Source organism: Salvelinus fontinalis, chromosome 10, assembly GCF_029448725.1.
Source record: "Salvelinus fontinalis isolate EN_2023a chromosome 10, ASM2944872v1, whole genome shotgun sequence".
Taxonomy (NCBI): Eukaryota; Metazoa; Chordata; class Actinopteri; order Salmoniformes; family Salmonidae; genus Salvelinus; species Salvelinus fontinalis.
The window spans coordinates 24,432,580-24,447,220 of NC_074674.1; the positions used below are offsets into that span (position 1 = coordinate 24,432,580).

The window sequence follows — 14,641 nt, forward strand, 5'->3', positions numbered from 1 at the left end:
ATATGTTTACATTGCCAAAGCAAGTGAAATAGATAATAAACAAAAGTGAAATAAACAATAAAAAAATTGCAGAAAAAGTTCCAAAATAGTAAAGACATTTCAAATGTCATAATATGTCTATATACAGTGTTGTAATAATGTGCAAATACTTCAAGTACAAAAGGGAAAATAAATAAACATAAATATAGGTTCTATTTTCAATGGTGATTGTTCTTCACTGGTTGACCTTTTCTTGTGGCAACAGGTCACAAATCTTGCTGCTGTGATTGCACACTGTGGTATTTCACCCAATACATATGGGAGTTTATCCCTCACTAACTCACTCAAGTGTCTGCTAACACCTTCATGAAAACAAGCATGAGGGAAGCCCTAAAATATTACGTTTTTCTGAGTAGTGAGTGGGCATTGTTGAAAAGTAATCTTTAGACATATTGTACTTTTCTTAAATGTAGTTTTGTAATTGACTAAAACAAGACGACAACAACAAAATTGAGTTTGAAAAGGTCACGTTTTTACTGTGAGCCAATGGGGTAATAACCACAGGGTTATTTTCCCCACAGGCGGGCAATAACCACAGGGTTATTTTCCACACGGGCGGGCAGGGCCGCGATGTCTCGCAGCCAATGATGACGCGGCCTCGAGTCATGTGACCCACACTGAACTGTCCGGGGTTGGGGGAGTTTCCAAAATAACAATCTCCGACAACCGGTGCACCGGACCATGCAAAACGAATACGCCCATTGGTGAGCTGTCACTTTTTGAGGATGCAAGCTGCAATCAGCTAACCTCAATTTTCACCAGTGGAGGTTAGTAAAATTTACCACATTGGGCACCCGAACCTAGATAAACGTTGGTCTTTACAAAACCGTCCACTGTTTGGAGGCGAAAAAAAGTAAGATAGCAAACTAGAGGCAGCTATGGAAAGGCTAGCTATCGTAAGCTAACAATATAAAGTAGCTAGCTTGCCATGTTGTTGTTACTGGGGAAATTAAAGCGATTCTCTCTTCACTTGCGAGAAATGCGGATCAATTGTCAACAGTACAAGTCAACACTAGCTAGCTTTCCAATGTTGTAGGTTATAGGATAGGTAGCTAGCGAGAGCTAGCTCATCATGACTCGCTCTTCCTAACGCGCCCAGAGAGAATACAGTCAGTGTGACAACAACGGAGGCTAACGTTCCCTACCTGGGTACAACGGGAAAAGGTAAGCGTATGGGGGACTTTTGAGTGACATAGCTAGCCAGAGAACTAAAAGGTTCCTACTTTTGTCTGTGACATAGCTGTAGCTAGTTAGTGACAAATTGTCAGCCAACTAGCTAGGTATGATTCATAACTCCTAGCTAACTATATGTATAGTTTTTTTAACTCCAAAGACAAGACAGATTGTAAAAAGCCTTGTCTTTTGGAGTTATGAATCATAACTAACTAGCTAGCTAGCCAGCCAACTAGTTAGAATGTAATTGTATTTATTTTGGTGAACAGACATATACAACAAAATGTACAATGAGGACCCAGAGGATATCACTTGAAAGTATTAATTAAAACGCTTGTTTACAAAGTGGTCCTCGATGGTAAAAACAATAACACATATAATGGTTAAAAGGCAGGACAAAATTACAAACAACCATAAATGCATACATTTATGTTGACATCCTAAAAAGTGGCACTATTCACTGCACTTTCCCCAACCTTAAAAATCAACCATATTCATTTAACAATTTAACGATCTCTTCATTGCACATCATACCTATCATTAAAATAAAAACACCTGGCCAGCGGGGGCGGGCACAAAGGGCAGGGGAGTGGTTTCTCTTACGTAGACAACCTTCTCCAAATTAAAACCTTTGCCTGCTTTTTAAAGCTATTTCTACTTTTTCTGATCTCCAGGCAGAGGCTATTCCACAGACAACTAGTTCAGACGCTATCTAGCTGGCCTTGATGCCTTAATTACTACTCTTAGTTCAAGTAATGTTAGCTAGCTAGCTGACAATAAAAAGCCAACTTGTGGACATTGAAACAAACTAAATTAAATAATGAGTCAAATGGACCCTTAACATAAAGGAAGAGTTGAGACACTCCTGTTATTCTTCCTCTATAGGTCAATTAATCCTAAACTATTCCCTTCTCTTCCCCATCCCACAGTCCAGTGTCTTTGACATATGACGGTACCACTCAGCTGGAGAGATGTACCCCCCATCTAGAAAGGACTTCATCGCGCTGACCCTCAGTGACCAACACAGCCGCAACTACAACAACGGAAAGCACCGCCGCCAGTCCTGCTGGAGGGTGAGTATTATTTATTTCAAGCCCTTGTCCTGCAGCCACTTTCTCACAACAGTACTGTGAACTGGGGCCATATGTATCAAGCAACTCTGAGTAGGATGGCTTATCTAGGATCAGCTCCCCCCTGTCCATTTAATCTTATTCAGTGTGATCTAAAAGGCTAAACTGTACCTAAATCAGCACTCCTACTCGGAGAAGCCTTATACATACGGCCCACCAGGCTTTCTCCCACTCTTTTCTCAATACGGTTCGGTCATGCCAAAATCAGCATGTCCTTGTGTTTGCTGTCCTTCTTTCAAACTGGTTTCATGTTTCACTCTCAAAGGAAACCCCCCTGACAAAAGGTAGTGTAGCCTACCTCCTCCAGTCAAGCATTGTGATGCTTCCAGATAGTTCCTTTCTTGTTGATTGAAAGATAACTGATTGAGAGGTCAACATGGACTAGAGCTGTTGTAAAATGTTTATTAAACAGAAGCAAACGGAATGAAACAAGAAGGGACCTACCTGAATTTATCCAATAGAAACTTTTGTTTTGCTAAGTTTGCTTACATTTGGTTCTTAAATGGCAAACTGTTTCTGTAATGAATACGTCCCTGGTTTTCAGGTGCTTAACAGAACCAGCAGAGATGTGCTTTTTAAACCTGCCATTAGTTTGTGTTGTATATGCTGGTGCAATATGCAAAAATAATAGCAATCATGAATGTAAGGAGTATGGCTTCTAGTAGTTTTCATTGGTATCGGGCAGACTAGGCTATGTCTTCTTGTGTATTGTCTTACTTAGATGGATTCCAGTGACAGTCTCTTCTGAGACAGTGATGCATTGTTTTCCATCATGGCTTACAGATAATTGCTCAGATAGGTATTTGTGGCTCAACACAAGTGTTGATTAGGCTAAGTAGCCAGCCTACAGTACTTGCGTGTAGCCTGTTGTGCCTCTAGCTATTTTTTGTTCTCTCCCATGAGAGAGCATCCCTCTGTCATCAGTCTGTGTAAGCTAGTGGAGAAACAACCATCTAGAGATGTTGGAGTTGTACCGGGCAAGTAACACAATAGCTTACACAGTGTTTGTCAAAAGCTTTTATCCCTCATAAATGGTGATTTGGTATGGGGAAATGAGCTACGGTCCTACTGTCATTTGAATTAACCCTTCGCTAAGCCCTGCCCCCTTGGCTACTGTTGCAAGTTCAGGCCACATTTTCTCAGGAAACACTGGCGAAATCCCCTTTTTAATACAATTGTTTTTCCACTAGCTTACACAATGAAATTAAGCACAGACTACCCCTTGCTAATCAGGAATCTCTTGGGTATGTTGTGGTGGACTGTCATTACAATTGCTTCAAGGGAAGCTGGTAAAATTATGTTTGTAGTGTAGCGAGCCACTGGAGGGCTCTTGGAGCTAATAAGTGCTCTCAAATCGTTTGCTGTTGTCGACAGCAGATTAGTTATATTCATGATATAGACAAGTTCGATTAAGTGGCTAGCTAGCATTAGCAACATTTGGTGGTCAACGAGACTGAAAGCTAGCTAACAGACAATGTAACAGAAGTATAATTTAGGATTTTAAAAAAATATGCCAACACGCTCTGCAATTCAGGAATCACAGTGGCAAGTACCCCTGGTATACTTTTCAATTATTTAGCCATTTAAACAATACATTTTTTCCCCCACTGGCTTGCGTCATGCGTTTCTAACGTGAGCTTGTCCGAGGTGTCAGACTCGTCAACAGTTGCTATCCACATTGGAGCGCTGCAATTGGTTGCCCAAAATTCCCGGGGCCAGGCTTAGCGAAGGATCAATTGATAGATGTTAAATTGCTTTTGAGTGCTTATTTTCCTCTCTCCTCTGTAGAAGTGGAAGCAGCTGTCTCGGCTGCAGCGCAGTCTCATCCTCTTCCTGCTGGCTCTGCTGCTGATATGTGGACTGCTGTCCTACCCAAGCTTCTCAGAGCAATGGAGAGGTAGGCCTCTTGCCCACTCTCACTCGCTGTTAGTCTTTTGTATTTGTATGCTGCTATTGATGTGTGTGTGTGTGTGTGTGTGTGTGTGTGTGTGCGCTCAGGCATGTCGGACAGGGCGGTAAGGGAGGACTGGGATGAAGACTGGGAAAGGGGCCTGAAACCCGTCCCTCCAGGGGTAAACCCTGTGGCTGGCCCAGCTGGAGGTCCGGTTGTGGGCCTGGCTGGTGTAGCAGTCGGCCCAGAGTTGGGTCTAGCTGTGGGTCCAGGACTCATACCAGAGGTCATTCCAGAACCCCGGAGGCCAAAGGTCCCCTCTATACTCAAACCTCCAGCCAAGGTCAGGACCAGTCTGGCTATTGGACTATACTTAACTACTTTGATAGGTTTTATGAAACATAAAACTAAACAACCATTCAAGTGATTCTGGGTCCAAGAACAGACAGTGAAGCAACTGTTTTGGCTGTCCTTCAGTGCCTTTGTCAGAACTTGCTGTAATGTATTCTAATTAACTCTGTTTACCTATGTAGAAGAGACCATTCCCCAACAAGAGAGGACCTCCAAGCCTGCAGAAGGAGCGGAATGTATCAGATTCACTGGTAAAACCAGCTGAGAAAGTGCCAGTGGAGAAAGTGCCAGTGGAGAAAGCTGAAGAGGAGGAGGGAGAGAAGCCTCTTGTCAGGTAAAAACCTAATGTCAACCGTAACGACACTTGATATCGAATTCAACTCTTTCGCCCAATCAGTATCATTCTGCGGTAATACTGTTATTACTATTTTTTTACAGCTCCATGTCCTTTATATGTGTTATATGTGTTTCATACATGTAGCTGGCGAGGGGCCATGATCGAGGCAGACGAGGCTACAGAACCTCCACCCTCTGCCCATGAGAAGGATGCCGCTGTGCCTCCTGTGCCAGTCAACCCTGAGGACACAGCCCCACTGGCACCAGGTAAGTCTCTGCCACACGCACCATCTCACACCCTCAACCATACCGCACACCCTCACCCACTCCAGAGCTTGACCAGTTGTGGTGTCTTTGGCTTCCGAAATATAGATGTTTGTGTGTGTGCTTGAGAGAATATGCTTACTGTGTGTAGTTTCAGTGAAGCCTGTGGACAGGCTGGAGATGGTGCGAGAGGCCTTTAGGCATGCGTGGAAGGGCTATAAGGAGTTTGCCTGGGGTCATGATGAGCTCAAGCCTGTGTCTAAGTCCTACGGGGAGTGGTTTGGCCTGGGCCTGACTCTCATTGATGCTCTGGACACAATGTGGATCCTGGGACTGAAAGAAGGTAGCTAGGCCTCCTGACACAAAAACAGACACACCCCACTCTCTCTTTACTAATTGCTTCTCTCTATTTGCTGCTGTGAAACAGAACCCAAGGCTGAATTTCTCTCTGTCTCCCTGTGTCTCGCTTGCTTGCGTGCTCGCTCACAGAGTTTGAGGAGGCGAGGAAGTGGGTGGAGACTGAGTTGTCATTCTCTAAGAATGTGGACGTGAACCTGTTTGAGAGCACCATCCGGATCCTGGGAGGCCTGCTAAGCACCTACCACCTGACTGGTGACGAGATGTTCCTGGAGAAGGCTGTGAGTGACATGGGAAGGAAGGCTAGGACAGATTGGGAGACTAGAATATGGTCTCAAACTTTTTTCTCTACCTCCATCTCTCCTTTCACCCTTTCAATCCCACTATTCACTGATCCTTAGGGCTTCTGGCTGACACATACCCTGAGTGTACAAAACATTAGGAACACTGATTAGGTGAAAGCTCTGATCTCTTATTGATGTAACTTGTTAAATCCACTTCAGTCAGTGTAGATGAAGGGGAGGGGACAGGTTAAAAAAATATTTTTAAGCCTTGAGACATGGATTGTGTATGTGCGCCATTGAGGGTGAATGGGCAAGACAAAAGATTTAATTGACTTTATACGGGGTATGGTAGTAGGTGCCAGGCGCACCAGTTTGAATGTGTCAAGAACTGCAACGCAACGCTGGCTCAACTGTCTCCCGTGTGTATCAAGAATGGTCCACCACCCAAAGGACATCCAGCCAACTTGACACAACTATGGGAAGCATTGGAGTCGACATGGGGCAGCATCTCTGTGGAACGCTTTCAACACCTTTAGAGTCCATGCCCTGACAAATTGAGACTGTTCTGAGGGCAAAAGGGGGTACAACTCAATATTAGGAAGATGTTTTGTATACTCAGTGTACATCAGAGCAGGAAAAATGCTATTTTCTTCCCACATGGGAATACCACGAGCAAACTATTTTTAATTTAAACCGGTCATAAAAGCTCTATGCAAAGTTGTTTACTAACTGGTGATGCGCAAGTTAGATAAATATGAGATCAACCTTTTTTTTGATCACCCACCTAAATTCAAACATGCACATTCTCAACCAATGTTCAAATTCTTCTTTCTAAATAAATCACTGAAAACCTCAAATTGTATCTACTAACTTAGTACTTTTCATTGCCTAAGGTTATGATAAATTAACGGAAAGTATTTTGATTCTGAGCCAATTTTGGAAAAAAATCTGAAGAATTAATGAGTCAGACAGGTGCTTAATTTAATTAGCTAATTTACTAATGAGTGCTAATGAGGATTGATAGCTATATTCTCATCTTTCCTTCCGCTCTTGTAGAAAGATATTGGCTTGAGGTTGATGCCTGCTTTCAAAACCCCCTCCAAGATCCCCTTCTCTGATGTGAACATTGGGAAGGGCACGGCCCACCCCCCTCGCTGGACGTCCGACAGCACCCTGGCCGAGGTCACCAGTGTCCAGCTGGAGTTCAGAGAGCTCAGCCGCCTCACCCAGGACCCGCAGTACCAGGTGAGGCCAGAGAGGCGGGCTCTATGTATCGTGTCATGTGTAGACTACATTTTTTTATTTATTACAAATTAATATATTTTTTTCAGACAGTGATCTCTGTTATCTGTCGACAGATGCCTCTCATTGAAAAGCCATTGTCTCAATACGTAATTTTCGGACACAAAATCTCTGTCCGGACATATAGGTTGAAATTTGAGGAGTTTAACTTGTTATTGCATAGGTTTGTATTTGAGAAGGTGTTCCGTTGCAAAACGTTTTTCTACAGTCTGCTCTAATGAATATGACCCAAGTCTTTATCAACCTGCCTGTGCATTCCTAGGAGGTGGTGAATGAGGTGATGAGGCTGGTCCATAAGCTGCCAGGGAAGCATGACGGCCTGGTGCCCATGTTCATCAACACCAACAGCGGCCAGTTCACCCACAAAGGAGTCTATACCCTGGGGGCCCGGGCTGACAGCTACTATGAGTACCTGCTCAAACAGTGGATCCAGGGAGGCAAGACGGAACCAGAGTAAGCACCTTCCTATTAATTTAGCCTTTAAGATAATAATGACTAAGATGGCATGGACACGGAGGACCTGATCCTAGATCAGCACACCTACTCGAGAGGCTTTATGAATACAGGCCCAGTTCACATATGATTAGATTAGAGTACTTTGAGGAGACTGCCAGATTACAGATAAACGAATAGAGATTGATGGGTGTGTTGTTCAGTCTGTTGGAGGACTACCTCGAGGCAATAGAGGGGGTCAAGAAGCACCTGCTGAGAACCAGTGGCCCCAGAAAGCTGACCTTCGTAGGGGAGCTCAACCACAATCGCTTCAACCCCAAGATGGTGAGAGACTACGCAGAACATCCATACCAATACACACTGAATGTACTACTTTACAATAAATACTCTCTCCCCTCTCACTCTCTCTCTCGCTCGCTCTCTCTCCCCCCTCTCGCCCTGTCTCTCTCTGCCCCCGTCCCTCTCTCTCTCTCAATCTGCCTCTCTGTCTCTCTCTCTCTCAGGACCACCTGGTGTGTTTCCTGCCTGGCACGCTTGCGCTGGGTGCCCACAATGGGCTGCCAGAGGATCACATGGAGCTAGCCCTGCAGCTGATGGAGACGTGCCACCAGATGTACATCCAGATGGAAACGGGCCTGAGCCCTGAGATCGCCCACTTCAACCTGCAGCCCTACGACGGGCGAGACGTCGACGTCAAGGTGGGTTCTACAGGAAGAATACTGAGAGCATCCCAGATGGCACGCTGCTCTTTATTTAGTGCACAACGTAGGGAATAGGGTGCAACTTAGGACACTGTGTGTGAGATATAGATGTATTTGGCTCCTACTGTCTTATTTCTCTGTCTTGCACTAATCCTTCTCTAGAGATGTTTAATGGCGGAGTAACAGGAGTCAAGTGTGGCTCTATGGTGTAATAAAGCTGGAAACGGCTCTGATCTTTGTTTTCTCCTCACTGCTGGAACTAACCCTCTAAACTTGCTTTCCAAATGCGTCTCATCAGTTCTTAAGGTCGTTTGAAAATTCCATTTGATTTAGGTTGGAACTGCTACAGCATACAAACATCTCCAATCAAAGCGTACAAAGATGTGTTCGCTTTCACTTTACCGTCAATGTTTATGTGTGCGCCTCAAATGGCACCCTATTCCCTAAAAGTAGTGCGCTATATAGGAGATGGGGTGCAATTTGGGATGCACACCAATGTGAGTTTGCACGTCTTTTCTCCCCAAGCCTGCAGACAGACACAACCTCCTGAGACCAGAGACCGTGGAGAGTCTGTTCTACTTGTACAGGTTCACTAAGGACGCCAAATACAGAGACTGGGGCTGGGACATTCTAGAGAGCTTCAACAAATATACCAGGGTGAGTCCCAACGTCTTACTGTACGCCAGACAGCACAGAGACTCCACCTTCACTGATCTGTTACGTCTGATAACTTGCCAAACATTCATTGGATAGATCAAGTTGTTTGGCAACCATGTTACTGCGCTGACTTTGTCTAATTAACCCACTAACAGTCAGAATTAATCTTAACAAAAACTATAACCCTGTGGTACGTTTTCTTCCTGGGCAAGTCTTGAAACATTATGAATGCATTATGAAACAAGCTAAATTCTGAGAACAGTCCCGCCATTCCGTGGAGTATGACTTCCATCAGCCAGCTGGATACCTTGCTCCAAGTTAAAACATTGATGTCTGTAAGGTGTGTGTGTGTGCTAACTACAACAAGTTTGATCACCTGATTGACTGGTGGTGTATGGGTTCTGCCAGCCGGTGCATCTGCCAGTTGTTTCATAGCGCGTCAATGCCAGAACGCCGTCAGAAAGATACAATAAAAACAGGTCCTATTTTCATGCAGCTGCAGAGGAATCTTTATTATTATAAAAAGTTCCATAATTGCATGACAGATAGCTCATGGCAACACGGTTGCATTAGAAAGAAGCCATCTGTAGGAAGAAAATTGGGTGAGTACTCGAATTTCTCAATTAACATAATCATCTTGAGCTGTTATACCAAGCTGCCTTCTCAAGGGATCCAGCTTGATTCGCTGTGGTGGTTGTGCACAGTCAAAGACAGTTTTGTAAATGGGGTTTCGTTTGGGTTTCCTGTGTTACTCGCTGCTTCCCCTCATGCTCGTCTTCCTATCCAGGTGCCAAGTGGAGGCTACACTTCCATCAGTAACGTGCGCGACCCCGTGAACCCGGGTCCGAGGGACAAGATGGAGAGCTTCTTCCTGGGGGAGACGCTCAAGTACTTCTACCTGCTGTTTTCAGACGACCTCGAGCTGCTCAGCCTGGACAAGTACGTGTTCAACACAGAGGCCCACCCACTACCCATCTGGCAATTGCCCCCTGTCTGAGACAGGAAGTGATGTCATAGAGAAGTAGCATACCACGAGATCCCAGGGTTTGAACTTCCTATCTGTTGCCTTCAAGGGATCCAGCTTGACTCACTGTGCACAGTAGAAGACAAACCCGTCAATGGGTTTTCAAGTGGAAAGGTTTTCCTTGGAAGGGTGGGCATAGAGCTGGTCTCTTGTACAAAGCTTTTGTAGTTTGGAGTAGACACACTTGAGAATCTTGATGGCTTGCTGTTCAGTTGAAAAGAAACAAGAAGCGCGAAGGTCTCCAGAATCAGCTCAACAGAAACTAGACTGAGACTCCCCCAGGTGCCAGTTTGATTATTTTCTGACACTAAAAGTAGTATAATCCTCTCCCCTCCCCGACCGGCTGACGAAGGATATGTAATAAGGTGGAAGTACCAGGAGATGATTACGCTTTCCCATTGATTTGTCCTATACATTTATGTTAGAGCATTGTTTACCCTGAAGGGAGTACTGAATACATGGGTTGCATTGTTGAGAGCCTTTGATGGTAGGTGAAACGCTCCTACCCCATAGGTCTTTCAGGAGTTCCTCTCCTTGATAGCCATTACCACAGAAATAGAATGAGTAGAATGGGCGTCGCCATTTACGTCAGTTAATCCATAATGGGTGGACTGGCGGCCATTTTGTGTGTTCATTCTATTTCTATGGGCCTTACACCACTAGTTACTACTGTCGATGTGGAGGACCAGTTGAAGTAGCCTATAGTACCGTGACTGTGAAGCTCCTGTGATGAAAAAATGCTTTGCACTTTCATCTCTAAAATGTAAGGATTGGTCTTTTTGTATATTTAAGTGGTGTGGGAGTAGATTTGAGTAGTGATGCATGCAGGTGATTCTGCGTGTTTTAGCTGAATAGATAAAAACCAACACTGATGGCCTATGAATGAAATGCCATTAATCATTGTTGCACATGGGACCACAGCCTACAATGACAGTTCTTTTTTTTAATGTATTTATGGTGAATGTGTCTTCTTTTTTTTCCAATCTTTTTTTTTTTTTAATTGATTTGTTTTTTTGTTTTTCATGATGACTTCATGATGACAACAAGTCTAACCCTCCTGTTTCATGGGATTGTATGAAGGGTAATTGGGAATGTAATCGAGGTAATGAAGTAATGGCACGTTTGTATACTTTTAAATGTGATTTCGCCAATGCAGACATAAGTTGTGTAAATAACTCAATATTGCTGTGTTATGAGAATTTCATGCATATTTCATTTGGGACCATGTGTCTGTGTATTCGTCTCATCGTGAGGGAGTTAAGGTTTATGCAATCGACTTGTAGGCAAGTCTCTCATGACTGAACTGCGACATTTTGGGTTCTGGTTTCCTAGATTAATCGACTTACCACAGCCTAATTAGAGTGCTGCCACTAAGAATTCTCATGTTTGGTTTCTGGGTAGAATATATTCTTGTTGCTTGAATTAAATCTGTTACAAAGCCAGACTCATTATCAGTCAGAATGAATACCAGAATGAATGAATATAGACTAGTAAGAGTCTATGAGAAGGGTTCTTGTTTTCTTGAAGTGTTGGTGATATTACGCTGATGGCTAGTTAAGCATACCTACAGAGCGCTCAATCATAAATGGTTGTTTCTCCCAATTTTATGCTGTGCCTGCTGAAGATGTCCAGGGTAGACACTGAGTGTACAGAACATTAGGAATGCCTTCCTAATAAAGTCGTGCCCCCTTTTGCCCTCCGAACATCCTCAGTTCGTTGGGGAATGGACTCTACAAGGTGTCGAAAGCGTTCCACAGGGATGCTGGCCCATGTTGACTCCAATGTTCCCCACAGTTTGGTGGTGGACCATTCTTGATGCACATGGGAAACTGAGCGTGAAAAACCCAGCAGCGTTTCATTTACACACTCAAACTGGTGCGTCTGGCACCTACTACCATACTCTGTTCAGAGGCACTTAAATATTTTATCTTGCCAATTCACCCGCTGAATGCCACACATACACAATACATGTCTCAGTTGTCTCTTGTAATCATTTTTTTTAAACTGTCTCCTCCCCTTCATCTACTCACATTGAATTGGATTTAACAAGTGACATCAATAAGGGATCATAGCTTTCACCTGGAATCACCTGGTCAGTCTGTTTTGGAAAGAGCAGATGTCCCTAATGTTTTGTACACGGTGTATATAGTTCATGGTTATGTCTTGTAGAGCATTTTGGCAAGGGAGGTGTCTTATAGCTCACTATTTGGGAGGTTTCAAGTAAACTTATTGCGTAACAAGTGTAAATATTTTATGGGAATTCTTTTTAAATGGTCTCCTGAATGTTGTGATTGTATTCCCCTTTTGACGTGTTAAAGGCCCAGTGCAGTCAAAAATGTGATTTCAGTGTTTTTATATATATTTCCACATTTATGAGGTTCAAATAATATTGTGAAAACGAGAATGCCCTTTTAGTGTTAGAACCGCTTGAAGTTGGCCTGAAATTCCAGCCTGTTTTGGTGGGTTGGAGCATTGGCCTGTCCATGGTGACCTCACCATGGGGTAAATTAGTTAGGCTAATAAGATAGAGTTTCAAGCCTTTGCCAATATCAGACCCCTCCCAGACTGTCCTAGTGAAATTCTATTTTGCTCTTTGCTAAAAAAAAAACGGACTAGTTTAATTGAAAACAATAACAGTAAGGTACTTAATTTTTACCCAGAAATGATTTGATATTGAGAACTGCTGCATTGAACCTTTTTAAGCAATGGTGTTGCTTATATATAATTGTGCTTCTCCCAGTATGAAATATAGACCTCTCCAGAGAGGTGGAGAGGAGGTGTGCATCCCAAATGGCACCCTATTCCCTATATACCAGAGCCCTGGTCAAAAGTAGTTCATTATATAGGGAATTGGGTACCATTTGAGACAGTTTGTCCTAAAGTCACACACTTTGGCTGACATCAATTGTTTCATTTCATAGCCCTTGTATTGTGCTTTAAGCGTTTTAACTATAATTCTTCTAGTTGATCAACTGCTTTAAAAAAAATACATGGGTTGTGCTTTGCTAAATTATCATAACTCATTACAGTAGGCTATATTTCATTGGTAGATTTCTGTAACCAAATCCTGACCTATACCATCAGGATTTGAGTAAGCAGAATTGGCACTGCACCAGTGCTTGGCGGAACCCTCCTCCACACGGTCTGTCATCCACAGCACAGCTTACCTTCCCTACCACCTTTTGTGGTGTGTTGGAAGTTATTTTAACGTTGTGCCTTCCGAGCTTATAGCAACTAGTGAGTGGCAGTTTCTTCACTCCCAGAGATTGTGTGCTGTTCCTGAAATTGCTTCTCAGCTTTGGCCCCAGTCACAGACTTTAAACTCGATCAAATATTCATGATAGTGCTTAGTTGGTGTGAGTTTTTTAAAGGAGACTAAAGACATGAGAAAAGGAATGTAGTCATTTGTTACCATGGCGAACACTTCAATACACAATTCAGAGTTTCAGAGAGGTCATTTTATATTTAACACACCATGATTTTTAATATTTGAAACTATTACATGGCCATAATGAAAACGTCCGAAGATTGAATTAAAATCTCCCGGTACTTTTCAGGTTGGAAATTAAATATCTACGTGGAGAGAAATGAGAGGGAGGATAAAAAATCTAAATAGGGGGGCTTTTTTGTTGTTTCTCCAACGTGACCTTTACAGTGTGTGGTAAAATGGAAATGTTTTTTTTTTTGCATATCTGTTATTAGGGTTAAGCGCCTGCTCAAGGGCAGCGACAGATTTGTTTTCCATAGTCGTCTCGGGGATTTGAACTAGCAACCTTTTCGGTTACTGACTCAACGCTCTAACTGGTAGGCTACCTGCCGCCCATTAAGAAATGTAGAAACTCACTGAAATTACTTGTTTTAAAAGGCCCTACAAAATATAAAATGTTGTCCACTCAATACTGATTTATAGATTGCTACATGGGAGAGCAACGTTATCAATCTGTTGGTGGAGATTGCAAATATGACCCTTGCGTCATAGACCAAAGACTTGATTAATAGTGTTTTGTGTTCTCACAATCAATTCATTGAACTGTTTAAGGAGTAGCGTCCATTAGAGAAGGGTCAAATCTTCCCCAAAGACTACTGAGCCCGGCAATTTCTTCATGAAGATAGTGGTCACAGGGATTGCCTTGCCGTTGAACTGCTACCTATTAAGCTTGACTTTGGAGAATCCTTTCAACTCTCTAAGATTGTCACCCCACAGACTGTAATATTTTCCACGCTGCTTTTGTAAGTCCAGCCGCAGCTTCTCTCAAACCCTGTCCGTACAACAATAACCTGTTTTTCTGTCATTTGGTTCGACAATAAAGATTTTAAACTAAGCCGTTGATCTTGTTTTCCTTTTCGTGAATAGATTTGTACCCTCCAGTACATGAAGTTTCATTGGTTGATTATTGTATGGCATTAACGAGTTGAGAATTGCTGTCCTTGCTAATGTACATCTATGTAAATTCCTGCACGTTGGTACTTTTAACTGTGACTTCTTGGACCGAGCCAAAGGTAAAATACTTCATTATGTAGAGTATAGATAATTTGATAGTAGTTAATGACTCCATAGTTCATAGCTTTTCTCTTCTGGCTTGTCACAGGGCATTTATGATTTATTTCACAGAGTTACAGTATCACGCAGAGGACATTATTAGTCATGTATTGAAACTGTGATCTGGAGGTTTATTTAT

General features: G+C 43.0%; 1 protein-coding gene across 2 annotated transcripts; it reads left to right on the forward strand.

Annotated features, from left to right (window-relative positions):
• Positions 1-702: 702 nt before the first annotated feature.
• Positions 703-14,284, forward strand: man1b1a (mannosidase, alpha, class 1B, member 1a). 2 transcript variants are annotated; one of them, XM_055936180.1, is made up of 14 exons: positions 703-1,203; positions 2,142-2,285; positions 4,131-4,239; positions 4,341-4,576; positions 4,767-4,918; positions 5,066-5,187; positions 5,336-5,527; positions 5,674-5,822; positions 6,882-7,070; positions 7,390-7,580; positions 7,784-7,904; positions 8,084-8,278; positions 8,807-8,938; positions 9,726-14,284. In XM_055936180.1, the coding sequence occupies exons 2-14, from the start codon at positions 2,184-2,186 to the stop codon at positions 9,933-9,935; spliced, it is 2,100 nt and encodes a 699-aa protein (XP_055792155.1). In that variant the 5' UTR covers positions 703-1,203; positions 2,142-2,183; the 3' UTR covers positions 9,936-14,284. The 2 variants fall into 2 exon arrangements, with proteins under 2 accessions (XP_055792155.1, XP_055792156.1); XM_055936181.1 differs by having other exon boundaries at positions 713-806.
• The last annotated feature ends 357 nt before the right edge of the window (positions 14,285-14,641 follow it).